This window comes from Camelus dromedarius, chromosome 25 (genome assembly GCF_036321535.1).
Source record: "Camelus dromedarius isolate mCamDro1 chromosome 25, mCamDro1.pat, whole genome shotgun sequence".
Taxonomy (NCBI): Eukaryota; Metazoa; Chordata; class Mammalia; order Artiodactyla; family Camelidae; genus Camelus; species Camelus dromedarius.
The window spans coordinates 2,950,933-2,976,365 of NC_087460.1; the positions used below are offsets into that span (position 1 = coordinate 2,950,933).

At 54.0% G+C, this 25,433-nt stretch overlaps 1 protein-coding gene across 5 annotated transcripts in view; it reads right to left on the bottom strand.

The window, feature by feature from the left end:
* CRACR2A (calcium release activated channel regulator 2A) overlaps nucleotides 1–25,433 on the bottom strand; it is a 96,033-nt gene that overhangs the window by 58,596 nt on the left and 12,004 nt on the right. For 4 of the 5 annotated variants that reach the window (XR_010377774.1, XM_064478942.1, XM_064478941.1 and 1 more), the window contains one exon: nucleotides 2,089–2,339. Coding sequence is in view for 4 of the 5 variants with exons in the window: in XM_064478939.1 (XP_064335009.1) it covers nucleotides 2,089–2,339 (251 nt within the window). In the remaining variant the exon portion in view is untranslated. Of the gene's footprint in view, nucleotides 1–2,088; nucleotides 2,340–24,442; nucleotides 25,290–25,433 lie in introns of those variants that run through there. The other variant, XM_064478940.1, reaches the window with a different exon arrangement.

A 25,433-nucleotide genomic window follows, 5' to 3' on the forward strand; every position in this document is an offset into this window, starting at 1 on the left:
GAGACCAGGAGCACCAGGGAAGGAGCCTCACCATCTCGCTGCTTTCTCAAAGGATGGCAAGCTCTGTGTGGGTTTGTTCCAGTTCTGCTTCTCCGCCGCCCCTCCCACCAGACCCCCCAACCCGGCCCACAGCCTCTCCTTCCTTCAGAGCCACCCTCCACCTTAAAGAGCCTTTCCTGGTGCCTGGATCTGGGTGTGCACGAATGCCCTGAGCTCTCCTCCATCCTGGGAGGCCATGCTGGGAGCCGAAGGTGAGAATGGGGGTGATGAGCGGGTTCGGGGACTGGCCACCGGCCACAGCAGCACTTGTCGGGTGATGGCGGCAGGCAGAGGTCTGTAGGTCCTGCCAGGAGAACCAAGGGCATGGGGGCCTCGCCGGGGAGCCCAAGGTCAGTTCCAGGAGAGCAGCTTCTTCCCACATCTCCTTCCAGCCCATCCCCCTCCAGCAGAGGCGGCCCTTCAATAAGGCATTTTGTTCTCTTGATGCAGTTCCTCAGCTGGAAGAGCTGACCTCTCCAAACTTCAGAACACGACAGCGGGGAGCGGGAAAGGCCGCGGATGCACAAGACCCGCTGGTGGGATGTCCGGGCCGCTCCTCCCGCCTGGACCAGGCGAGGCCCGAGGGAGGGAGGCTGACTTGGTGCCTCTGGGACCTGAGGCTTCTGACTTCGCTCCCAGCCAGTCAAACACAGACGATTTCTTTAACAGTGTATACTTTACAGTTTAAACTCCCCACGCCCTCCCCGCCGTCATGAGAGAGTGGGCTTCAGGGCAGCTTGACTGGCGTCGATCTGGGGAGAGTGCTGATTTGCACCCTGCTTGTGGCCCAGGGTTGACCCTCAATAAACGCGAATTCTTACGGCCCCAGGCCTGGGAGTGACCATTATGAGTTCACAGGGGTTTGTCAAAGTTCCCCACAACCCGCTGAGGCTGGCCCTCCAGAGGGAGTGAGACTTTGGGAATGAGTTTCAAGGGCAGAAGGGCATCTGGGGGCCAATTACTGAAAACTGGAGCGGTCCCGGGCTCACTCGTGGGCTAAGCTGCCTCTCTTCTCAGGTCTCCCCCAATTTGCGCAGCTACCGGATGGGGAAGGACTCAGGGAGCAGCCTGAACAGCACCCCGCCCGGGGGTGGGGGCAGGGAGAGAGGGACAGGCCCGCCGTCTCCATCCAGGTCTCGAGGTCCACCTCCCGGCTCAGGCTGCGCGGCACGCACAGTGAGCACGGGTGGGACGGGTACTAACGAGGGTCCGCCTTTCACTGCCCAGCTTTAGTGTCCTCTGAAAAAACGGACTTGCAAAACAAAATCTGACCATCGTGAGTCTCCCTCCTGTACCACAGCTGTGTGTCCCTCCTCAGATGCCCTGGACAGACGAGTGATGGAAGGGCTGGGGGTTGGGGGGGGAGATGCTGTCTCAGTGTTCTGAGGGGGACCTGTGCCTCCTTCACTCTCGTCGGGGTGAAATCATGACTGCAGCATGAGAGATTTAAGGAAGACGCTGGGAGGAACCTTTTGGCACTGGTGGTGGAGAGGCACCAGACCAGGGGTGGGCGAACCACACTCCCGCACTGTAAATCTGACCCAGTGTCTCTTTTTGTACAGCCAGGGAGCTAAGAATGGCTTTTACATTTTTAAAGGGTTGAAAGACTATCAAAAGAAGAATATTTGGGGAGACATGAAAATGACGTACCATGTAAATTTCCTCCCAGGCTGTGGGTCCGACACCGCACCCATCCCTGGGACACACGAGGCACCTCGCGGGAGTGGCTTGGGCACAGCTCAGAGCTGTGCTATGAAGCAACAAGTCAGTGCCTCTCTGCCTTTGTTCCAAAGAGTTCTTCTCCATGTCTTACTTAAGTCCCTTATGTTTCTATCGCCATTTCCCGCAATCCTGGGGAGTTACCGAGTCAGACAGAGAAACCCCCCCACCCTTCGTCTGACAGAAAGTAAAGACCAGAAAAAGAAGGAACCTAGGAGATCTGGCTCCCAGGGGATGTCACCTCTGGTGGCGCAGGACCCAACCCAACAGAGGGAGACCCAGGCCCTTTGGTCTTCCGGGTGGGCAGGCCCAGCCCGGGGCCCCTCTTACCTGCATATCCCTCCTGGCGATGAAGCCCTTGCCCTCGGCATCACAGCTCTGGAAGAATTCCTGCGCCTTCCTCAGCATGGCCAGCTCTGCCAGTGCCAGCTCCCGGGCCCCCTGGGTCTCCTCACGTGGCCGGTCGTCCAGGGGTCCCCGGCTGTCCTCGCTCCCCTGGCTCCCCTGGCTCCCCGGGCCAGGTCTCCGGGGTCTGGAAACCACTCTCCCGTCAGGGGTAGCCATCCAAGTCTTCCCAGAACCTGAAGGTGGAAGATGAGAGAGAGGAGTGGGGATGGTGGGGGGGTGCTGGAAGAAGATGGGAGAGGGTGGCAGGGAGCACAGCCCCACTCGCCAGCGACCCTGCCGCTCTTAGCAATGCCCCCTAATGTGCGCAAGCTCAGGACGGCCCTTAATGGGCCAACCTGCCTGTCAAAGAGCCTGGAGAAGAGGGGGGAGGAAAACGGACATTTCCAGATCGAGAGGAGGTGGCTAGAGACTTTCTCCCAATTGCAGCCAACGACGACACACATCCTGAGAGGCCAGCTACCGTTTCTTGAGCATTTACTTGGAGGCAGGCACCACGCCATGGTCCCTCTGTCCATGTTCCTGTCTGTTTCTCACACCCCTCTGAGAGAGAGTATCGTCTCCAGGCTCAGAGAGGTTGAGTGTCTTGACCAAGGCCACACAGCAGGTGAGTGCGGTGAGTGCAGAAGCTGAGATGCAAACGTGCCCTCATCTCACGGGTATTTGATCTTAATCCCACAGGGTCCTGACTCCTCAGCGGCGCCAAGGACAGAGAGCTCCCCTGGCCCAGAGGCTTCCTCTCCTACATTAGTCACAATCAGCATGTTCTTGGTGAGTGTTCCTCCCATGCTGCGGCCTCTGCTGACGGACGAGAAAGTGTGCCCCGTCCTCAGAAGGCCCCCTGTTGTGCTGGGCTTGCCGGGCCTGGTTTGGTGACATCGGGGCTGTCTTTAGCCAACACAGAATCACAAATCATACACCTTGACCAGAAAGTCCCTTGAAACATTTTTTCAGAGGATGCACTGCAAACATGATGGCGTGGAAGACGGCACAAGGAACCTGGCTTCTGCTGCTGCTTAAGTGACCTTGAACAAGTTAGTGCCTGTCTGGGCCTCAGTTTCCTCATCTGTATCAGACTAGAGATGCTTGCTTTAAACGTTCCTTTTAGCTCTGATAGTCTGTAAGTCCGTGAAGTTTCAAAATAATAAAATGTTACTAATGAAAAATGGGGTTAAATGTGATCATAAAGAAGAGTAATGCCCTTGGATTTTTCCATCCGAAGACATTTTGGAAGCAGAGTAGGTCCACATTGTAATATATGATAATATTTGAAGTTAAAAATACAGACATGCAGTGCAATGCCTTCTGTGGGGAAAGTGAAGTCCTAGTCGTACCTCCAGTGTCCATGGCCAGAAACGACGGGAAATCGCCGTGCCTCCAGCCCAGGGTCCTGGCTGGTTACACCCGGCTCCTAAGTCATCCATGATTTCAGTCAACATCGTCCAGATTCGTCAAGAGATCTGGGCCCAGAGCTGGAAGACGACCTCTAATGAACTCCGTGTAACAGAGCCAACCAGGCAGAGCGGACCGCACCGTCTCACTGCTCGGGCTGGACGAGGAACGCCCACCCTGGCTCCGCGGACCGGCCCCTCGCTGGGAAACCCGGCTCTGTCTTCATCCCTACACGGTGTGAACTGGCCGTCATCTAATCACAGGCAGATCTGACATTTCTATTCTGTCTTCCCCAGGGAGAACTGCCCCGGCTTAAGTCCCAAAGGAGCAGGGCGGTGTCTGCATGGTTTGTGCTCGCTGCCCAGGGCATCTGAGTCACTGCTGAGCTTAGGAAGGGCTTGTGGATAGTGATGGTGAGAACACCTGAGCTTCTGTAAACACGCAGCCCCCGCAGAGCTGCCCTGCCTTCCTGCTCCTGCCAGACTACCTGCAAGGTGCCTGCACCGCTACCCTCTTCCCGCCGGCTGCTCCTGGGACACTGGGCCAATAAACCTGTCTGTCATTCCTTCAGGGCGTCCTCTTGCCAGGCCCCTAACATACGTCATCTCACTGGGACCTGACATCCCAGAATTTCAGCTGATGAAATTCACAAACCGCTGCAAGAGCTACCACGTGACTTTAACAAGGTTACAGGGTACGATCTCCCTCTGCGGAAGCCGATTGTATTTCTGTATGCCAGCAACAGGAGTTCGAACTGAAATCAAAATATCATTTACAGTAGCATCAAAAACATGAAATCCTTAAGACAGCAAACATTTCCATCACTCCCCAAGAGGTGCAATTTCGAATTCCCATGTGAGCTATCTCGAGAGCGGTGGTGGTTTCATGGGCACATACATCTATCAAAATCCATCAAATTGCACATCTGAAATACATGCAGTTCACTGTACAGGAACCATAGCACAATAAAGGGGGTAAAAATATGAGGTGCTTCTGGATATAGCTGACGAAAAGTGTGTAATGCTTGTACACGGAAAGCTACACAATGTTGATGAGAAAAATTAAAAAGGAGGCTGATAAATGGAGAGATGTGCATGTTCATGGAGACACCATGAGACACCATTTCTCCCTAAATTCATTTATAGACTCACCTCCGTCTCAGTCAAAACCACAGCAGGTTTTTGCAGACATTGACAAGCTGATCTAACATCCATAGGAAAATGCAAATGACCTAGAACAGCCAAAACAGCTTTGAAAACAGAAAACAAAATTGGAAGACTAACGCTACCTGGTTACAAGACATTATGAGTCTCCAGTAATCAAGACAGTGTGGTATCGGCATAAAGGCAGAAAAAACGATCAATGAAACGGAATAGAGAATAGAGGATCCAGAAATAGACTCGGATAGAAAACTGACCTGTGACAAAGATGCAGAGGTGGTCCAGCAGAGGAAGGGTGATCCTTCCAGCAAATGGTACCAGAGTAATTGCATACCCACTTGCAGAAAGGAATTTCAATTCACACCTCGTGTCACATACAAAACTTTACTCAAAATGGATCATGGACCTAAATGGAAAATCTAAACATATAAAATTCAGGAAGAAAACGGGTTTTTGACTTTGGCTGAGTGAACTGTTTCTTCAGTTCACTAGCAGTGGCAGAATCCCTTAAAAAGAAAACCCTGCTGAATTGGATTTTATCAAAATTTTGAATTTCTGCTCTTTGAAAGACACCATAAGCTACAGAGGAAAAGTTGTTTGCAAATCATATCTGATAGTGGATTTTGATCCAGAATATATGAAAAACTCTCAGAACTCATTAAAAAGAAAATAAACAGCTCATTTTTTTTAAACGAACAAACATTTGAACAGGAACTTCACCAAATAAGATATATGGATATCAAATAGCTATATGAAAATGTTCAACATTATTAGGCATAAGGGAAATGCAATTTGGAACTGAAATGGAATACCACGACAGGCTTATTAGGGTGGCTGGAATGAAAAAGATTGACCAAATCTTGGCGAGGATATGGGGTGATCGGATGGAACACTTGTATGTTGCTGGTGGGAACAGACGCACAAAATGTACAACCCCTTCGGAAAACATTCGCTGGTTTCCCTAAAAAGCCAAACAAACTTCTACCAAACGATCCAGACACCCCACTCCTACATCTTCCCCCAGGAGAACAAAAGCCTCTGTCCATACAAGGCTTGTCCGTGAAGGTTCATAGAAGCTTTCCTTGTAGCTGAAAACAGCACACACGTTCACCAGCAGGTGCATGGGTGCGCGGGTGGTGGTCTAAACACACAATGGCAGGCTCTTCGGCTTCGAAAGGCAGGAACTCCTGATCCAAGCAACAACCTGCATGAATCTCAAAATCACCATGGGAGTGAAAGAAGCCAGACAAAAAGGCGACATACTCTTGGATTCCATTTATATTAAATTATTTTTTTAAATGAAGACTGATCTATAGTGTCAGGAAAGAGACAGGGAGGTGGGGATGGGTGAGAAGGGGTGACGAATGGGCCAGAGGAACTTTGGGGGGATGCGGATATGTTCGAAATCTTAGCTCTGGTGCTACGTTCACGGAGATATCCATATATGTGTACAGTCAAGCACACACACACATATACAGACATGTGTATACAAATCGGTATCAAAACATCAAATTACACAATTTAAATATGTGCGGTGTATTGTATGTCAACAGCTCAACAGATTTATTAAAAAAAAAAAAAAAAAAAAGGTCCAGCCAGAACCTTCTCATACGCCCCAGGTCTTGCAAATCAAGCCCTGCCTACTGTGTTTATCCCCAGGGTCCTGATTCTTCTTTTTACATTCAACTCTGGCAACCAGAAAATGGCTGAAAATTAAGTAATTTCCCTGTGAAAACCCTCAGTCCCTTAGCGGAGGGAGCTGGGTGAACTTTGAAAGTGAGGGGGCAGGGCAGAGCCCACCCGCAGACCACTCCCCTGCGGAGCTCCCCTCCTGCCTCCTCTGGCTCGGCCTGCAGCCCCTGGGGGTCCCAAGGGGCAGGACCACAAATCATCAGCAGGGCTTCTGCCCACATTTCAGGACAAAACGGAAGCCCGGTGAGCAGCTCGGCTGTCTCCCGGTTAGATGAAGTCCAGTGACGCCCTGGGCCCGGGGCTGGACGCAGCTTTCTGTCTCAAAGGTTTTTTCGATGACCAGACAGTGCACCCATAAAAGGGAGAGCGGTGGGATGGGTTCCAAGGGCAGAGGGCAAAGGGCATCAGCATCACAAGGGAAAAGAGAGGCCACTTGGATCTGCCTGGCTGTGTCAGAGCTGGCAGACCGCTGTTCCCCTCCAGAATGGTTCCATGAAACCCTCATACACAGATGGAAGCGATCCAGCCCTCAAGTATTCCCAGGAACACTTCCCAGACTTCCAGAGTCATTCACAGCTTAGTATCTGCTGCCCGCAAGCAGAGCGTCCACAGACCAAGCCTAGATCCCCTCTGCAGGCTCCAGGCTCAGCGCCCCTGCCTTCTGGGCTCCGTGGAGTTGGAGATCGGCTGGTCCCTCGCTCCGCACCACGCCCATGGCCGACCTGAAAGTCCCCCTGCGCTCCCCTGAATCTCTCGGGCGGCAGACATTGATCAAGAGCCCTGAAGCATCGTCAGGATGAGTTCAACTCTCCTTAACTGCCCCGGATCCGGGGCAGGAAGGTTCCACCTGCCGCAGGACCCCGAGCCTCCACCCCCAGCCTCCACCCTCTGCTCGTGTCACATGGACCAGTCTCGTCAAACTAAGCAGGCGCAGGAGGGCTGCTGAGCAAAAGGTTTCAAAGGCAGCTGCACAGAAAAGGACGAGAGATGCTCACAGGGAGTGGTTCTTACCCAGCCCCTGGGAGGGAGCAAGGTCAGAAGAACCAAGGTCTCACATGGGAGGTGGATTGGTTTCTCAGGTCCCCCACAGCAAAGGACCAAAGATCAGGTGGCTTAAAACAACAGAAGCTTATCGCTCACAGTTCTGAGGCTGCACGTCCAAAACCCAGGTAGGATCCGCCCTCGCCCCTTCCCAGCGCAGTCCTTGGCTCGAATGCACCCTCCCCTGAGCTCCACCTCCGTCATCGCATGGCCTCTCCCCTCCTGGGTCTGCTCCCGCCATCTCCCCCTCTGAGAAGAATGCCCCTTGTGCTGGATGAAGGGCCCACCCTCATCCTAGCTTGGCCAATTACATCGCCAATCCCCCTGAGACAGGAGGCAAGCGGGCGGGGCACAGCCATTAAAAGAATGGCGCAGCAATTAGCACCAAGACGGCGGGAGATTTGGCCTCCAGTAGACCTTGACCTTCATCACAGGCTCATTGTAACACATTAGCATGGTAAATGGCACTCCCACAGGCGCCGCGACAGCTCCGAGGCTGACCATAAAAGGTCAGAAAGTGGGCAGGGGCCTTGATTCCGGGGAATCCCGGCCCCTTCGCCAAAGTAGCTGGAATAATCGTCCCGCTTGTTAGCATATGGAGTTACCCAGCCCGTGCAAACACCCGCCCCGCGCTTTGTGGCCTCTCTGGCCTTCTGAGACGGCCTGCGCTCTGTCTGTGGAGTGCGCCTCACTCTGACTAGGGCTACTCAGCTCAGCTATGGCTCGCTCTTGAATCCTTTCCTGCACGAAGCCAAGCCAGGGACTCACTGGGACCTGGGACGTCGCCATCCTCTCACGCCCCATTTTCCCTGTATCAACCCTACTTTCAAATAATGTCTCATTCCAACGTACTGGGGTTAAGACCTCAACGTATCTGTTGGGAGACACAATTTAACTCCGAACAGGTGGCAGCATAGAAGACCCTGAGCTGTGAGTGGAAGTGGCCAGTTTGGAAGGGACGGGAGACCCAGTCCGGGGAGTCGGCGGGGACGGCAGCCGGTGGGAGGTGCCTGGTCCAGCCAGGTACCGGGTGAGCCACTCGGGCTACTGGAGGCTCAGAGAACTCCATCTCTCGTCTTCCTCCCCTTGGAGAAGAGGTCTCCCACCCTGCTTAGCAGAATGGGAAGAGCCACATTTCCTTGGGTTCAAAGCCTGCCTCCACCACGTCCTAGCTGGACGACCTTGGGCAAGTTGCAGGACCTCCCCAGGCCTCAGTTTCCCCATCTGTAAAATGCAGACGGCAGTACCTACTTCAAGTCAGGACCAGGCAACTTCCAAACACGTAAAGCACTTGGAAACTGTGCCTGGCACAGTGAGAGGCTGGTAAATATTAGCTCTTCTAATAACTTCTAATTCATTTTCAGAGTTATTCTTTTTAGTTTAAAATTCTGAGAGCGAGATGACTCCTCCGGAGGTGATAAAATAATGAAAGACACATAAAGGAATAGTGATGCTAATTACTTCCTCGAGGTTTAAAAAGAACTTTCACTTCTGTCATCTCATTTCCATAGTGATCCTGGGAAGCTGTGAGGACTGGCTGTCTCTTCCCCCTTTTATTCATGAGAATCTCAGTCTCCAGGAGGTTAAGTGGCCTGCCCAGGGTCACGAGAAAGCAGAGCTGGGATGCAAACTTACCACCCCGGAGAGTAAGAGCAAAGACCAGAGGCGCAGCGGCGCTGTGGGTGTGTTCTAGGACTCGACACAGGGCAGTTGTCAGTTCCTTGTCCCTCCTGGAAGAACACATCTGCTCCAGCTCTCAGCACTGTGCACGCCTTTAGGGCTCAGCTCTAAGTCCACCTCCTCCGAGAAGTCTTCCCTGACCACCCAGTATGGACTGCTCTGGCCCCTGCCCCTGAGGGGCCTACTCCTTCATGCTTCACGCATTAGAATGTACTGTTGGGTCCGGTTGGCTAGATTGTCAAGTGCACATGATGTGGCATTTTTTTCTCAAAAGCAGAAGCCCTATCAATAAATCAGAGTAGGTGTAAAATTGATATTTGATCATTTAAATGAACAAATCCCCAGCCTGGTACTTGGCATATAACAGGTACTCAACATAAAAGTTGAGAATTATGTTTTATTTGAGGACACTCCCCAGGACTGTAGCCCAAGAAGACAGCCTCTCGGGTAGCTCTGAGGGACTGTTCCAAAGAGGTAAGGGAGGAGCCAGGATATATAGTGGTTTTTGCTGAAAAATAAAACTTATAGTCAAATGTCAAAAGACTACTGCTAATCACAAAAAAAACCCCAGACATCTCAAGTAGATGATCTGAGCGACTCTCTGTGTACGGGAAGATGCAGGAATCTGGGCTCACGGAAACCACTCCTTTGATGAGCATCTTAACTCTCTAGGGCCAGCATCCTGATTTCCTCCAGCCTGAGCTCCCCGCAGGGCACACTGCTGGGGGCGGCTGCAGTGGGTGATGGCTTGATGCTGGGAGACACTGTTTCCTGAAATGGCAGGCGATATTTTTTGTCCATGGTGGGTTGGAACTTTCAGCCCCACCCTTACCTCCAGGAAGGGGAGAGGGGCTGGAGCTTGAGTTAACCACCAATGGTTTGTGAAGTAATCAATCTTGCCTAGGTGTCAAAGCTTCCATAAGAAGTCCTAGTGAATGGGGCTGGTGAACACATGGAGGATTGGGTGGGGGCGTGCCACACCCCAGCTTCCCCTGCCCCCTACCTGCATCTCCCATCTGCATCTCTTCCATCTGGCTGCCTGCCAGCTGCATCCTTTATAGTAAGTAAGGCACTTCCTGCGTTCTGCAGGAGGGGCTTGTGGGAAGCCCAGAACTTACAGCCCATGAGTCAGACACATGGGTGACAACCTGGGATGTGAAGCAGGCATCTGAACGGGGACAGTCTTGTGGGACTGAGCCCTTAGCCTTCAGGGTCTGTGTTACTGTCAGAATTGAACTGGATTAGAGAACACACGTTTGGTGTCAGAAATGGTGTTAGGAAAAAAAGACACCACAATATGGAACCAGCAGTTCTCCGTGGTGGGCACAGCGCCTGCCCGTTTCTGTGGTGTCAATATTGCCACTGCGGCCAGTTTCAAGCTACCAACGGTCAGGTCTTACCAAGAAAGACGTCCTGAGGCCCGTGTTTCTGCCCAGGGTGTCCCTAGGGGCGCTCTCTGCAACCGCAGCACTGTCTGCTCGGGGGATGGTCTGCCCTGATTCCTCCTTAGACAGCATCCCCCACCAGGGACTTACAGGCCGGGGCCCCTTTTAAATCCATCTTAGTATCTGGGAAACGGGCTCCACTCGAGTCTCAGGGCGCACAGGTGGCCTGCCTTCGTTCACGGCTCTGGGCAGACCCTCAGGTGGGACCAGGACGGCGAAACAGATGAACAGAGATGCTGCTCCTTCACCGCCTTCACACCGAGATGCCAGTGTGTCAGCCCAGGTCCGTCCGGGAAGGGGACCTTCCCTGCTCCGCATCAGCTTGTCCTTTACTTCTCTGACACGCAGGATGGTGGGCTGCAGAGACTCCCACCCCTTCTCCGACAGGCCCCTTAACCAAGGTGGGCAAGAACACCCAGTCCGAGGCCGGATCACCCGCGCCCCTGGCTGTGTGGCCACAAAGAGGTTTCCCACCCTCTCTGGGCCCCACTCTCCTCCCCTGTCCCGGGAAGGCAGGGCAGCACCTTACAAGTGTCAGCTGCTGTTAGCATTCTCATCATCATCGGAACCCAAATGTGCTTCCTCCGCCCCAGGTACAATCCCAGCAAAACAAACTCTGAAACAAAAATCAACACAACAGCAGCAACAAAAACACTACAGGGAGAGATACAATCAAGAAACCCCTAAATCTGTCATGGACGGCCCAGCGGGATGGGACCCCGTGGCGGGATGTCACCCACCCCAGGCCACCGGGGAGGCCTTATGCCCCAGCAGCCCACATAAAGGGGCAGGGGTATAGAAGCACCTTTGGGACTGGGAGGGGACGGCTCAGGGGCAGAGCATGTGCTTAGCACGCACCAGGTCCTGGGGTCCATCCCCAGCGTCTCTACTGAAAAAAGAAAAAGCAAATAAATTCATTAAAAAAAATAAAATAAAAGAAGCCCCTTTGGGAGGGCGACTCTCCATTCTGCCTGCTGTGGCTTATGTGACGGGTCCAATTTCCTCGTGTGTTCTCAAGGGAGACGGGGACAGCTGTGCCCACCTCTGTGACGTAACTCTCCGGGCCTGGATGACTGCTGTTCAGCAGCCCCGTTCACAGTCCTCCCACTCTATCAGAAGACACATTAAAGGCCTCGGTAGCGGTTTGGGGTCCCCATGATATGGTGGCTGTTCACCCTAATTCTCCCAATAATTAGTGGTTGTAAACCACTTTGAAGATAAAAGGCATTTTAGAAGAGCTAAGTCCTATTATGATTAGCTTTTCAATATTTCCTGGCTGATGAGCACATCAAAGCGGAACACAGCCTCGGCGGGAGGGCTGGTGGCTAATGAGATGCACTTCAAGGCGACTGGCGTACATTAGAGACAAAATTTACCAACATGAAAAAAAAGTGCCCGCTTCCCTCCCAGCAGAGCCAGCTCTTTCCAAAGGCTGTCAGGGCGGATGCTTGCAAGACGGTCAAGGACCCAGCGCTCACGCGCCCTCTGGGCCTGGAGGGGAAAGGCTCAGCGACGGCCCCTGGCTCAGCATCATGACTTACTGTCGCCAGCGTGGCTCTGTGCGCCCCTCATTTCTCATTTCACGCTGTTTTAACGCTCACTCTGTGATAAGGGCAAGTTAGCTGACACGATCCCCAGCTGGCAGACGAGGAAGCTGCAAAGTGGTTTCCAAGGCAGGGACATCAGCTGAGCACAGTTAAGGCTGCCGCTACCCTGGCGACACTACGGACGCCCCATCGCATCCCCTCCAGTACTTGTGCGCTGCCCTCTCCCCCGCCCCCCCCCCACCTTTGCCTCTAGCTCCGGGCACCTGTCACTCTGAGAAGGGTGAGCCTTGAGCTAACGGAGCCACTTTGTCCGCAGGCACAGAGCCAGGGGGGCCCGAAGTCTCTGGGTCACCTGTAAGCAGCCCTTAGCCAATGCCACCTGGCGCAGAAGTGGGGACGCCTGTCCCCCAGTCTCCAGACGGGACACGGTCTGAGTTGGGGTCTGCGCTTTTGTGAGACCGGCTGAGACTGGAACTCTGCCCCACTCACACTCTGCCTTCCTCCCGCTCCCGTCCTGCCTCCTACGCCTTTACTGGGCCTTCCTGGAGCATTTCCTTAATAAGTCATGTGCAAGTGGAGCCCTCTCTGGGGATGTGCTTCTGGGGAACGCAGCCTAAGACGAAGGCTCTCTCAACTCCACAAGAGTGAGAATGTTTTGCATGCGTGCTATTGAACACGTGCCCCCAGGCCCCCTGAGTTCCAAACCTCCCCTGCCAAGTCTCCAGCCCTAAACACCCACCTTTCCTGTGTCCACCCTCCTGCTGCAGCTCTCAGTTCTTCACTCTCAAAGCCCCTATTTCCCCTTGGGCCATGGTGTCCCATCTGCTTTGGGAAAGCTACCTTCGGGCTCTCCCTGGGCCCAGGCAAGGCACTGAACCGGGCAGATGCCGTGGGAGACACAGGATACACTTAAGACCACCCCTTTCCTCTGTGAATTTGTACTCTCGCGGGGGGACAAGATGCAAATGAGGGAGGTAGAAGACGCGCAGAAGTAACAGCTCTCAGAGTGGCCCCCAAAGCCAAACACTGCCCTCGGCGCTCCCTGCCATGTGACTCTGGCTCTTCCATTGAATCTTAAATGCTCAGGAAATTGGAGGCCAGCTCTGGCTGAGATAATCCAGATGCAGGGATAGTCCAATAAAGGGCAGCCTCTCTGTAATGCTGGTTTGCATTATGATTATTTTTTACTTCCGGGAAGGGATTCACAGAGGTTAAGCAACTTGTCCTAGGAAAACAGCTAAGCAGTGACAGAGTATGGATTCGATCCTAAATCTGCCTAATTCTTTAAAACCTCAGTTTCCTTGTCTGTAAAAGGGGACCAACGATCCCCACTTTGCAAACCTGTTGTAAGGATTTTATAAATAATATGTACAGGGTCTCAGAAATACCTGCTACGATACCTGGGCCACGAGCACCGCGTCGGTGGTGAGTAGTGTCATTATTGCCAGAGGCGACGCCATCGAGCCAAAGGGCGTTTCACGCGCGCACTGTAAAGGCTCTTAGTGCATACTAACAAACTGCTTTCCAATAAAACAGGTAAGCAAAGCCGTGACAGCCCCGCCAAGGGGCCCCGAGTAAAGCAGAGAGGAGCAGGCCTCCTCAGTGCTTTCAGGACAAATCTTAAACACACGGGCGCAGCCCCACCTCTTTACTGGCGTCCTCTCCCCCCGTCCCACCACAGCCCCTTTCATGCCTCGGCCTCTTCAAACACGTTCCCTCAGCTGGCACGCCCCTTTGTCTAAGCTGAGTCCTACAAATGCTCAAGAATCCCATTCGAGGGGCGCTTTCTCTGAGAAGTCACCCCGACCCTCGGTCTGACTTAACTCGCTCTTTCTCTGGGCATCCACAGCCTCCGGGGCCTACACCTGCTGTTGGATTTACTTGTAAAGATTTACTTGCCTGTCCTTCCCCGGGACACAGGTGTGTGAGCACATGTGTGCGTGCGCGCGCGCCAGCACACACACACGCACACCCCTGTAAGTGCCTGGAGGGAAGGGACCACATCCTACTCCCTGCACTTAGCAGAACACCTGGCTCATTGATGATGCTGAGCACACAGACATAGCAAGAGTGCATTTTAAAATGTGTGCCACTTGGCCGTAAAAAAAAAGAGTGAAATCATGCCACCTGCAGCAACATGGAGGGACCGAGGGACGATCACACCAGGTGAAGTGAGTCAGAGAAAGGCAAACGTCGTTTGATGTCACTTACATGTGAAATCTAAAAACAAAATGACGCAAATGAACTTATTTACAGAACGAAACAGACTCACAGGCACAGAAAACGAACTTATGATTATCAAAGGGGAAGGGTGGGGAGGGATAAATTAGGAGTTTGGGATCAGCAGATACAAACCACTACATACAAAATAGACCAACATCCTCTTCAGAGGGTGGCTGACTCCAGTCTGGGGACATGTGTGCTGCCAGCGATTTGAATCCCACCGAGGAAACGGACAGAGACGAGAACCCCGTGCTTTCCACTGGGGCCGTGGTGGAAGGAGTTTTACGGCAATTTAGAGAAAACCGGGGGGAGACGCCCCCCCCCCCCCCCCCAAGTAGGGCTGCCGCGTCTCCGAAGGAAGCAGGCCTAGTCCCGTCTCCTTCCAGGTTTTGGAGAGGTGTCAGGGAAGCAGCAGGAAGTCTGGAGGCCGTGTCCCGCCCGGTGGGGGCAGACCCTCGTGCTTGAGAAGGGGGTGGCTTTGATGTGGGAAGCCCCATAAAAAAAGACCGGCAGGACCCCCAGGCAGGGCCACTACTCTCCTCCCAGCACCATCCGGTTCCCTGGCCCAGCAGCTTTACCTCACTTTTTGCCTCTGAAGGCTTACTTCTAGGAAAGTGGAACTTACCCCTAAAATTCTATTGGTTCCCTGAGCTCACTCCTGATTGGTCCATTTGTAGTGCTTCATTTGCATGGAGCTCACTCCTGATTGGTTATTTCTCTCCCTCCTGATTGGCCCATTTCTACAAAGCTTCTTCCTAATAATTAGTCAACTTTTGTTATACCTTATTTGCATATGATGTTGCAAAGTGTAAACTGGCAGCCTATAAAAGCCTGTGTAAACCTACAGACGGGGTCCAGAGCTTGGAGTGCTAACTTCTCTGGGCCCGCTGGCGTAAGAAACCTGAGTTCTCCAACCCTCCGAGTGCTGCTTGGTCTCATGCCCAGATCCAGGTTGCTGTTACAACTGAGCTGTAACACTTTTCTGCAACAGCGTCAGGGCTATCTGAGCCCCCCACCCAGCAGCCCCGGCTCTCAGCAGTGCTCTAGAAGTTCCCTGCATCCGACCCCCAAGTGCTGTTTGCATCCCTGAAGCTCACCCTTGAAGACAGAGACGCAGCATTGCGGCCAGAGCCTCTGCCCTCGCTAAGGAAGGTCTGCAGTCCCATTTGTCAGAAAAGCCTAAGGGCCCCACGGGGACAGCAGGCTGAGGATGCTGCGGAGGAGCCGGCTTTGGGACAGGGAGCAGAGGAGCATCCTTGCCTGGGCAGCCTGGGGATGCGAGGACGTGAACGCGGAGAGGGACCTGGGAGAATGCTCAGCGTTGTGCTGAGTAGCAGGCCTTGCCAGCAGGCTTGCCAAGACCGCAGGGAACAGCGGTGATGGCCAAGGAGGCTGGGGTTATCTCCAGCTCCAACCACAGCTAGATCTGGCCGACCAGATGTGTGTCCCCAGTGACCGTGGCCTCCCTCCGGCTCACGTGCACAATTCATCGAGGCAAATGCTCCCTTTTCTGTACAAGGTGGCACAGCACTTGGGCGCTCACCCATCCATTCAGTGATGTGCCGGCACTGTTTTCGGTGCCAAAGAGGCAGTAATGGCAAATCCAGCAAGCTCTTGACTGAGTGGAGCTTCTGTTCCAGTGGAGAGAGACAAACAATAAATCCGTAAGCCCAGTAAGTGTTTTCGGTGCCGGAGTAAGACAGCCCTCTCCCTGAGTCACCTCCCTGCACCCGTCACTGGCACCGATGCCCGGGCGCCCGAAGCAACCCGGGTGGGGAGGCTCCTCCCCCTGGATGTGTCCCAGGCAGCAGCCATACAGAGCCAGGGCCCTGGGGGGACAGAGTGGAGTGCTGCCCTGTCTGCCCCCAGCCACGACATCCGAGAAGCTTCGGTCACACGTACTGAAAGAAAAACCACTTAGGCTATACATGAGATATTAATAGTGTTAGCTCTAGCTGGTTATCTTCAGAGATGATTTCTCTTGACTTTCTTCTGTATTTTCTAACATTTTTTTATGACAATGTGTTATTTTTGCAATAAGGGGCAAAACTTTTTTTTTTAAGTAAGAGGATTGGATTGGCCTTGCTAAATCAAATGAGTAAGAAATGTATTTGGATGGGTAGGCAGGGACCAGATCTCAGGGTGATGGATAACGTCTTGCCATGCCACTTTCTGGTTTACAAAGTGAATTCACAACAAATATCTTCTTCAGCCCTCACAAGACTTTCTCAAGGTTACATAGAAAATAAAATTGAGCTCGGGAAAATGCCTGCCCCTCGGGGCCCTGACGTCAAGGCCAAAGTCTTTTCCGCTATTCCACATGCCCTTCTGTAGCTGACCTCACATCTCTGCACAGCTGAGGCCCTCCCAACGCCACTGGGCACTCCAGCTCCTGCCTCTCTCCTGCCCAGCCCCCCACCTTTGCCTCTTCCGCAGACACCAAGCTAATTGCCCCATACCTGCCTTTATTAAACTACCGTCTGAGCTAAGCCCCTGCCAGGCTCTAGGCACTGTCTTGTACTCGGTCTGAGGATGCGGCACACTCACGGACGTGGAGAACAAACGGCGGCTAGCAAAGGGGGGAGGGCCGGTGAGGGGCGGGGGTAAATTAAGAGTTTGGGATTAACAGATACACACGACTATATGTACAGCAGATAAACAACAAGGACCTGCTGTACAGCACAGGGAACTGTGTTCAATTTCCCGTAATAACCTATAATGGAAAAGAATCTGAAAAAATACGTGTATATGTAGGTATATGTATAACTGAGCCGCTTTGCTGTACACCTGAAGCTAACATTGTAAATCAACCACACTTCAATAAAAACAAAATTAAAAAAAAGTAAAGGGTATTAGGCGGATGACTGGCCTCAGAGGGAGCTGTTTGGATTTGGGGACTGGCTCTTCCTGCGTGCGGAGCAACGCGCTGCCACCGAGGCCCCCAGGTAGGCCGGGCAGACATCCTAGTCGGAGGCCACGGTTACAAGATCCAGCTCTCCAAGGAGGTCTGTTCCGGATGGAGAGGCAGCCCACACAGCCCGATGAAAACGGACAGTGATGAAACAGCCCCTGAGACCCTCTCTGGACCGAAGGAGTGTCCACCAACCACATCACCAGGGATGTCACAAGTCAGTCTGCGACTGTCCCTGAGAGAAGTCACAGAAAGACAGAGCGCAACCACACAGAACACACGCAGCAGACAGCCCAGGGCAGGGCTTCGACGTCGCAGCGAGGGCTCAGGCCCTCCGCACCGCGGGACACTGGAGGTGGCTCGGGAGGCGCGGGGGCCGACCTGTGAGAAAGGCTCTGGGGAAGGAGGTGGCACTGAGTGCGGGCCTCCGGGAGTGAGTGGGATCCGGATGCCCTTCAGGGTGAGCCCGTTCAGCAAGGCCACGAGGATGCCCCGATAACCCCCAGCCCAGCCCGGGCCCTTTCTCCTCCGGACACTGGGCTTCCAGCCTCTCACCTGTCCTGGCCCCTGCACCACGTCTGAGGGCTTCTAAGTGTCTCTCTGACTGTGCTCTGAAGAGCCACGAGTGCGGCCAGCCACCCGAGGTGGAACATAAAGATGATCTCAGCGCAGAGAGAGCTGGCAAGGACACCTGGCTCATTAGCTCACCTGCGCACGGGGGTCTACTCAATACATCTGTGAACAAGGTTCAACCAGGTGCCGGGACCCACTGGGGGCAGACAATCAAGTCACGTTACATTCTCAGTTACCCTCTGAGATTACGGGCACCACCGCGGGGTTCTGGGCTGTGGGGAGCCCCTTGGCCGCACCGTCGTGTAAGTGGTGACAACGGTCACGACCATATAGTAAGGACAGCGAGCTTTCACAGGGTGTGTTAGAGGCCACCACGATCTCTGCCATCTAAGCCTGTGAGCTGGTGCCCCATCTGTGACACACATGTTGTTACCGTCTGGCCTCAAAGCCGGTGCTGTCTTGTTTGTCATAAGGATTCGAGACAGTCCCGGCTCCTGGACGCCGGCGGGTGGAGGGCTGGGCCTGCGATACGGGACGTCTCCCGTGTACCTCTCCGTGGGACACCGGCTCACCCGCAGGGTCACCTTCCTCTCTGAAGCATTTTGACTCTGCAGTGTGGCCTGTGAGCAGAGGGGGAGACCCTACGACGGAGGTCCAGAGAAGCTGAGCTCACCCGGGGTCTCCTGTGCTTCGTCTGTTTTAAGAACATGAAGCATTGGCTTTAGGAAGCCCGGGGTTCAAGTCCCAGGCCTGTGTGAGACCCCCAGCAGGTTCCCAACTCCTCTGAGCCTCTTTCCTCCCCTGTTAAACACGGGCCAGACCCACCGCAGAGCACAGGGAGCTCTGTTCAATTTCTTGTAATGAGCTGTAATGGAAACGAACCTGAAAAACAAAATGTCTGCATGTACATGTAGAACTGAATCACTTTGCTGTGCACACGAACCAAACATTGTAACTCGACTACACGTCAGTAAAAAAAAAAATGGGTCCCATGAGCACCTCTCTCGATAAGCTGCCATGAAAGTAAGACAGAGCTTAGCCTGGGGCCTGGCCGATACTCAGTGCTCCTTAAGTACTAATTATATTATTATTATTGTTGCTGTTGTTGTTACTTCAGAGAGGATGGCTCGGTGTTGTTCCTTCGCCTGAGCCCACAGGCCAGGGCAGAACTCGGGCTGTGGGTGTCTCTCTCCCTGGTGAAGCCAGCAGAGCGCCCCGGGCGGGGCCGCCCTTTCTGCGTTGGCAGCACCTTCCTGAGGGCGGCGGGGCCTGCAGGGAAGCCCTTCCCTCTGCTTCCCTCCCTCGGAAGGGGGGTGGGGTGGCGGGTTCTTATCCTGAGCCCCAGGACTGCACCGTCCAACCTGGTAGCCGGGAGCCGCCCGACGCTGTCCAGCCGCTGCAATGTGGCCGGTCCAAAATGAGATGCGCTGTAACAATCCCCCAGTTCTCTAATTCACAAAGTATCAGGCCAACTAGATGCTGAAGTGGTTGCCCTGGGGGCACCTTGGGTGAAATAAAATGTTAATAAAGCCAATTTCGCCTGCTCCCTTTCCTTCTTCCCCGGTGGCCGCAAGGATATCGGAAAGGACACGTGCTCAGTGCTCACACGCACATCTGCTGCCAGCCCTGGTCGAAACACGAGCTCCCTGAAGCCGAGGCTTTGTCCCTCAGGGCTACTGCTGTGTCCCCAGCCCCCAGGGCAGGTCCTGAATGTGGGAGGAGCCCGGGGGGGTGTGAGGCCTGGAGGAGACTCTCAGGGCTGGGGGTCAGGCTCCAGTAAGTGGGGACCGGCGTGGGGTCGTTTGGGATTTACTCTCATGAGTAAACTGAGTCTGGAAAAAAATACTAAAAACTTGTCCCGAAACAGCAAGTTTCAAACCAAGGGCATCCCAAACCTACAGTCTTTCAACTGAATCCTTCTACTTCCCACAGCAATGTAGAGTTGAGAAAGAAAACTCGATTTGGGGTTTTCTGAAAATCCACCTCCCCTCCCGTCACCACCAGCGTCTGAGCTCTGGGCAAATCACTGGCCTCCGTGGGCCTCGGCAGCTTGGACCCTCCCCTGCACTGCGTAAACCAGCGGCGTCTTTATCCTGGCGGGGACAGCGAGCCTGAGCCCTAAATATTCCCACGCACTCCTCTCCACTCCCGGGTCCCCAGAGAGCCTCTCCGGCTGAAACTTCCTCCCATCACCCGAATCAATATTGTGTTTGTTTAAGGTTCTCTTTGATTTTACTTGGTTTTAGATGCTTTTCATCAGTAGCCAAAACCTTGCAGACTTTCCCCTTGATCTTGTGACGAAATTCCCTTAGAGAGATTTAATTCCAGAAACAGCTCTGTGGCACCACATCCCCGTGAACGAGCAAAGCCGTCCAAGTAACAAGCATCCTGCCGTGTTCAAACACGACTCTCAGAAGGCACACGGGCTCCTTGCCCTTACATCTGTGTTTACTGTCCTGCAGCATCGACACCGAGGAAGTGCTTACATCTTGTTCCCAAAAAGGTCCTCAGTACACCGCCAGCCTCCACGTTCTCCACCTGCGCCTTGAAGGGACCCTGAAGTTGTCTGCCGCCCCGGCTCCCGTGAACCCCTCTGCTCTGCCCTCGCCTGGCCCGCTGAGTAAACTCCCCTCTTGACTTGTCCCCCTCCCGCCCCCACCACCACCACCACCACCACTGAGCTTTTTGGAAGAGTCTGTGTCATTTCCACTTCTAACTCCAGCTCAAGAGCCTTCTGAATTTTAATCAAAGCAAGAGTCTTTTAGAACCAAATCTGATTTCCCAGAGAAGAAAATCTCCCCCCACTTGCCCCCCCCCCCCGCCCCGGGGAACTGCCAACACTATTTTTAATCAAGAAGAATAAAGAAAGATGTACCAGAATCAACTATGTCGTTCTAACGCAAGAAATGGGCCTCGGTCCGACAACAAGGGTAGAGTGGCTTTCAATGCAGCCCCACGGAGGAGGCAGGACGCACTTAATCACCCACCCGGGTCTCGGCCACTTGCTGAATCTTTACGGATTTTCATTCCCGTCCCCAGCCACCCAGCAGAGTGCTTGACTGGCCAGCGGTGACTGGTGCTTGAGGAAGGCATACGAGGTTTTAACAACCAGCCGGCACCAGGACATGCCTTCTCAAAATAATTATGTGCCGCATCCCAAGGCGAGATGAACGCACCTCGTGGTTCTCGGGAGCCAACGTTTACAGAGGCGCCTGATGCAAGATGCTGTGTTTGATAACAGGGATGCAGAGTGAGCTGCACATCCCCTGTGCCCGCCGACAGCTCCCAGGCTGACGGAGACGGATGCGTGTGACGGACTAAAGCGTAAGGCAGAACGGGGAAAGGGTAATAAGTGTGAGAGTGTGTGTGTGTGTGTGTGTGTGTGTGTGTGTGTGTGTGTTGTACCGAAAAAAGATGGGAAGGAAATATACCCCCACGTAATTATCTCTGTTTATTGAGTTGATGGTGATTTTTCTTCTCTTCTTTACTATTTGTTATATTCACTGATCTTTCTTTTTATGAGAAACATATATTGCTTATATGATAAAATATTTTTTGTTGCTTATATGATAAAATAATTTTCAGGGAAAATTCAGCACATTATACAGGATCGGGGTGATAAGACTTTGCGGAGGATGGGGTGTGTCTCCGGGCTCTGCAAGATGGGGAATCTTGGGCAGGGAGGAGATGGGGGTTATTCCAGGCAGAAGGCACAGCATGAAGCGGCCCCCGGCCATGGCAGGGGGAGGACACGACAGGGGCGGGAGGACAGTATGTGAGGGCCCTCACGTGGATGGGCGCGGGGCTGGGGACTGGGCTCCTACTCTGTGTTCCTACCCTCTGGGTCTGCTGCTACTGTATCACACTGCGTTACGCTTGGTTGCATTCAAGTCTACCCTGCACTAAGTTTTTGGCTCCTGGAGGTCAGGGATCACAGCTCATTCATTCTGTCACCATCGCAGCTAGCACGACGACCAGCACAGAACAGGAGTCCACACAGCTTCCTGGAGGAACTTGGTTCTAATTTCAAACTTGGTTCAAAATATTCTTTATTTTGTCAGTAATAGGACTCTTTGTGGGTTCCAGAACACTGCACCCTTTAGACAGCTAATACGTTCCAGGAACTCTGCTGGGTGCAGAGGACGTGGTCCTCCTTGGTCTGACCTACACTCCTGTGTGGCACCATTTACCCGTGAGGCTCAGAAGGGTCTAGTCACCTGCCTTAGGTGGTACGGCCAGTGGTCAGAGAAGCCAGGACAGCCTGAGGACTGTGTGGAGGACAGAAGCCTCACAGAAATGGGGAGACTAGAGCAGCGGGGATCTGTGGGGACCTGGACTGGCCCAACCGGTCAGAGTGGAGGTGAGGAAAAGCCCGGGGGACAGCCTGGAGGCAGTGCCGACACCCGAGCCTGGATGGCTCCTCGGCTGCTTCTAAAGCACACTCGCTGTTTCTGACGTCAGCTGAGGGACAGAGCCTCCACAGGGACTTGCTGTCCCGCGAACGAGCCCCTGCTCTCAGAAGTAGGACCGGTGGAAAGAGTCCCTTGCCAGCCCAGGGGTGGGCGCCCCTGCCCCTCTCCCGTCCACTGCAGGCCTTGAAAACTTCCTGGACCTGAACATTCTCCCGAAAACGTCGACGAAACTGGCCCGGACCCAAGCGGGAATCAACTCCCCATGCCAAGAGGGAAACAGAATTGGGAGTGAGATGTAGGATCTGTCTGTCCTCATCACTGACCAGCAACTTCCTCCCCTCCCGGGGCCTCCGTCTCCTCTTCTGCAGATGGGCCTGGCTGCACAAGATGCCCTTTGAGACCCTCAGACGAGGTAAGTTCTCAGGGACTATGACCCTCCTTAGTGTTTCTGCCCATCAAAATGAATGTCTCTCCCTCCTGCCGGACCTCAGCGCCCCGAGGCCAGCCTGTCCTGTCCCGGCAGGGCTCCCAGCACTTTCCTGGGTGCTGAGCCTGACGCAGCACCCCACGTCTGCCTGTGGAACGGAGCGACGGCCGGTCTCGGGGCCGTGTGGGGAGGCAGCAGCCCCAGGCGACCCGTCCCTGCAGAGCGGAGCTCGCTCTGGGGGTTCCAGGTCCTCCCCACAGGTCAGGGGCCGGTTAGCGCCTGGCTCCTCCCCCCTCCACCCACCCTGGGAAGCCCCTCAGGTTTCCTTGCACACAGGACGACATCTGAGGTGGAGGTTTGGAAACCTGTGTGTGTCTGCATTCGGAAAACTCTGCCAGTCCGTCAGAAACATTTTCACATTTTAGCTCTGATTGTGATAAAAAGGAGTAAAGGGAGAGTGGTTTATGCCAAAATAACACACATTTCAATCAGGAAGCACTCACACGTGGCCGCCCTGGGACACATCACCGGGCAGTCAACGCCTACACCTGCTTGTGACGAATGAGTAGACCTGACCCCCCCTAGAAGGGGCACAAGGAAATAAAAGCGCGGAGGACAACAGAAGAAAAAGCATGAAGACGAGAAACGGCAACCCCGCTGGCCTGTCTGTGTCTGCTAACAGGGAGGAAAGCGCCTGCACCGAGCGGGCGGCGCAGACCCGCCGGATTCAGTCCTGGGTGTGGCGGCGGGGAAAGCAGGGAGGAGCGGAGCCGCCTGTGCAAGTGTCACGTCATGGCCTGTGCCCTGCTGAGGCACGGCACGAAGCGTCTTGGAAAACAACTCTCTGGTCTGGAAATTCCACCCAGAGGGGAGGCGCACCCTCAGTCTGCAGCACCAAGACGGCCTGGGAAACACTACCCTCTTCCTTCAGGCAGTGGGGAGAGGAGGGACTGGAGAAGTTTCTCTGGGAGATCTCCAGCGAGAACGTCGGGGTCAGAGTGGGAAACACAAGCAGCCCCCAAGTAGATGATTATCATATGTGAGTTTTGCAAGAGATTTCTTACCACTGACCTGCAAATATACACACACACACGTATTAGGATATAAACTATTTCAAAAAGAGAGTCTATAAAGAAGTTCATGGACATGGTGACATCTCCTGTGTCCCCGCTAGTTTAATGACATGTTGTCCTATGTCTACATCTGTTAGATGAAGCCTCGAGCCTCCTGATACAAATCTGGTTTCCTCGCTTTTGGGGTAGCTCCACGTTGCATGGAAACCCTTCTCAGCTGAATGTATGCTTGTGGGATGCTCTGAACGAGACAGGATGTGTGAAGTGGGGGAATGATCTGGTCACATCAAGACCTGGCCTTTATTCCATGTAGGCTTCTCTTCCTGAAACAACCATCTCCTGAGCCATCGAGCGTTTGGCATACCTTCTTTGCAAACGTTTCAGGGCTGCTATGTAAAGGTGCCACCGGTTTCTCTTTATTTCAGGTTGACGTGGGCAGGGCAGGTGACGATTCTTCCCTGATGGGGCCAATGTGCACCAGCATCCCCAGCCCACCCCCAGGAAGTGCTAAGGGCATCTCTTAGTCACGTGGCTACCCCAAGCCACCCCACAGATTTCCCAAACACCCTCTGGGCTTCAACACTCAGAGCACCGTGGCCCCTGGACCCCCAGAACCTGGAGTCTGTTGGAAATGCAGACTCTTCAGCCTCGGACCACACCCACTGGTTCAGGAGACCTCCCCCACCCCCGCCAGGTGACTCACCTGCACACTGAACTCTTCCAAGGGGCAGCACCGACCCCATCGGGAATACCGACCAAGTCCAACCTCACTCATTTCTCGAATGAGGAAACGGGCCCAAGAGGGCAGGTCAGCTGTACACTTTCCTCCTCTGCTTGTCACTAAGCTCCTTGAGGACTAGACGGGTCTGGGACCACGGGGCTGCTAGCCCACGCAACTGTGGCCCTAGAAAGTCCTGGTGTCTGGACTCCGTCAGGACTCCGAACTCTCCTTTTCCACCAGAAAGCAGCGAGTCCCCAGGGCTCAGCCACAGAAGCACCGGCACGCCCACCACTTGTCTTGTCCGTTTCAGCCCCAGCTCCAGCTGCGCCGGGGACCGCGGGGTCTGAACGAAGAGGAAGGGGCCCTCGCCCTCTGCCTGCCTGCAGGCCGCTGCGGTTAGCGCCACACTCGAGGAAGAACAAACAGAAAGCAAAACCCCCTATTGTTCTAAGATAACCACAGAGACGACGGAGGTGTGCAACCTTGGCGGAGATGAAAGACAGAAAAACAAGAAAGACGTGTCCCCCTGCCCAGAAGCCCTAGCCTGCAGCCCCTTTGCTGAGGTGTGATTTCAAAGGTCCAATCCGGAGACCTGTGAGCTGTGCCGTCCTGGCCCCATCCCCTGCCCCCATGCTGGCTAGGCTTAGTCCATCACTGCGGAAGACGAACTCCTGGGTCAGTGGCCCACGGGGACACACCAGCTCAGCCGCTGAACAAATGACCAGGAATGAGACATTCTCAGCTGGCCAGCAGCGCGAGGAGGGAGGCTGGCTTCCTTCCGGCCACCCCTCCACCCTGGCTGAGCCCATCTCCGAGCGCCCACGGGCTCCGGGGTGCAGACACTGCCAGCCTCCCCACCCTGCACTGTGAGCAGAAGGATGGCCCAACCCCTCCACTCACAGCCTCCACTTCCGGCCCTACTTCCTTCCTCCTTCGCTCAGTGATGGACCCAAGACAGCCGAAAACCACCCAC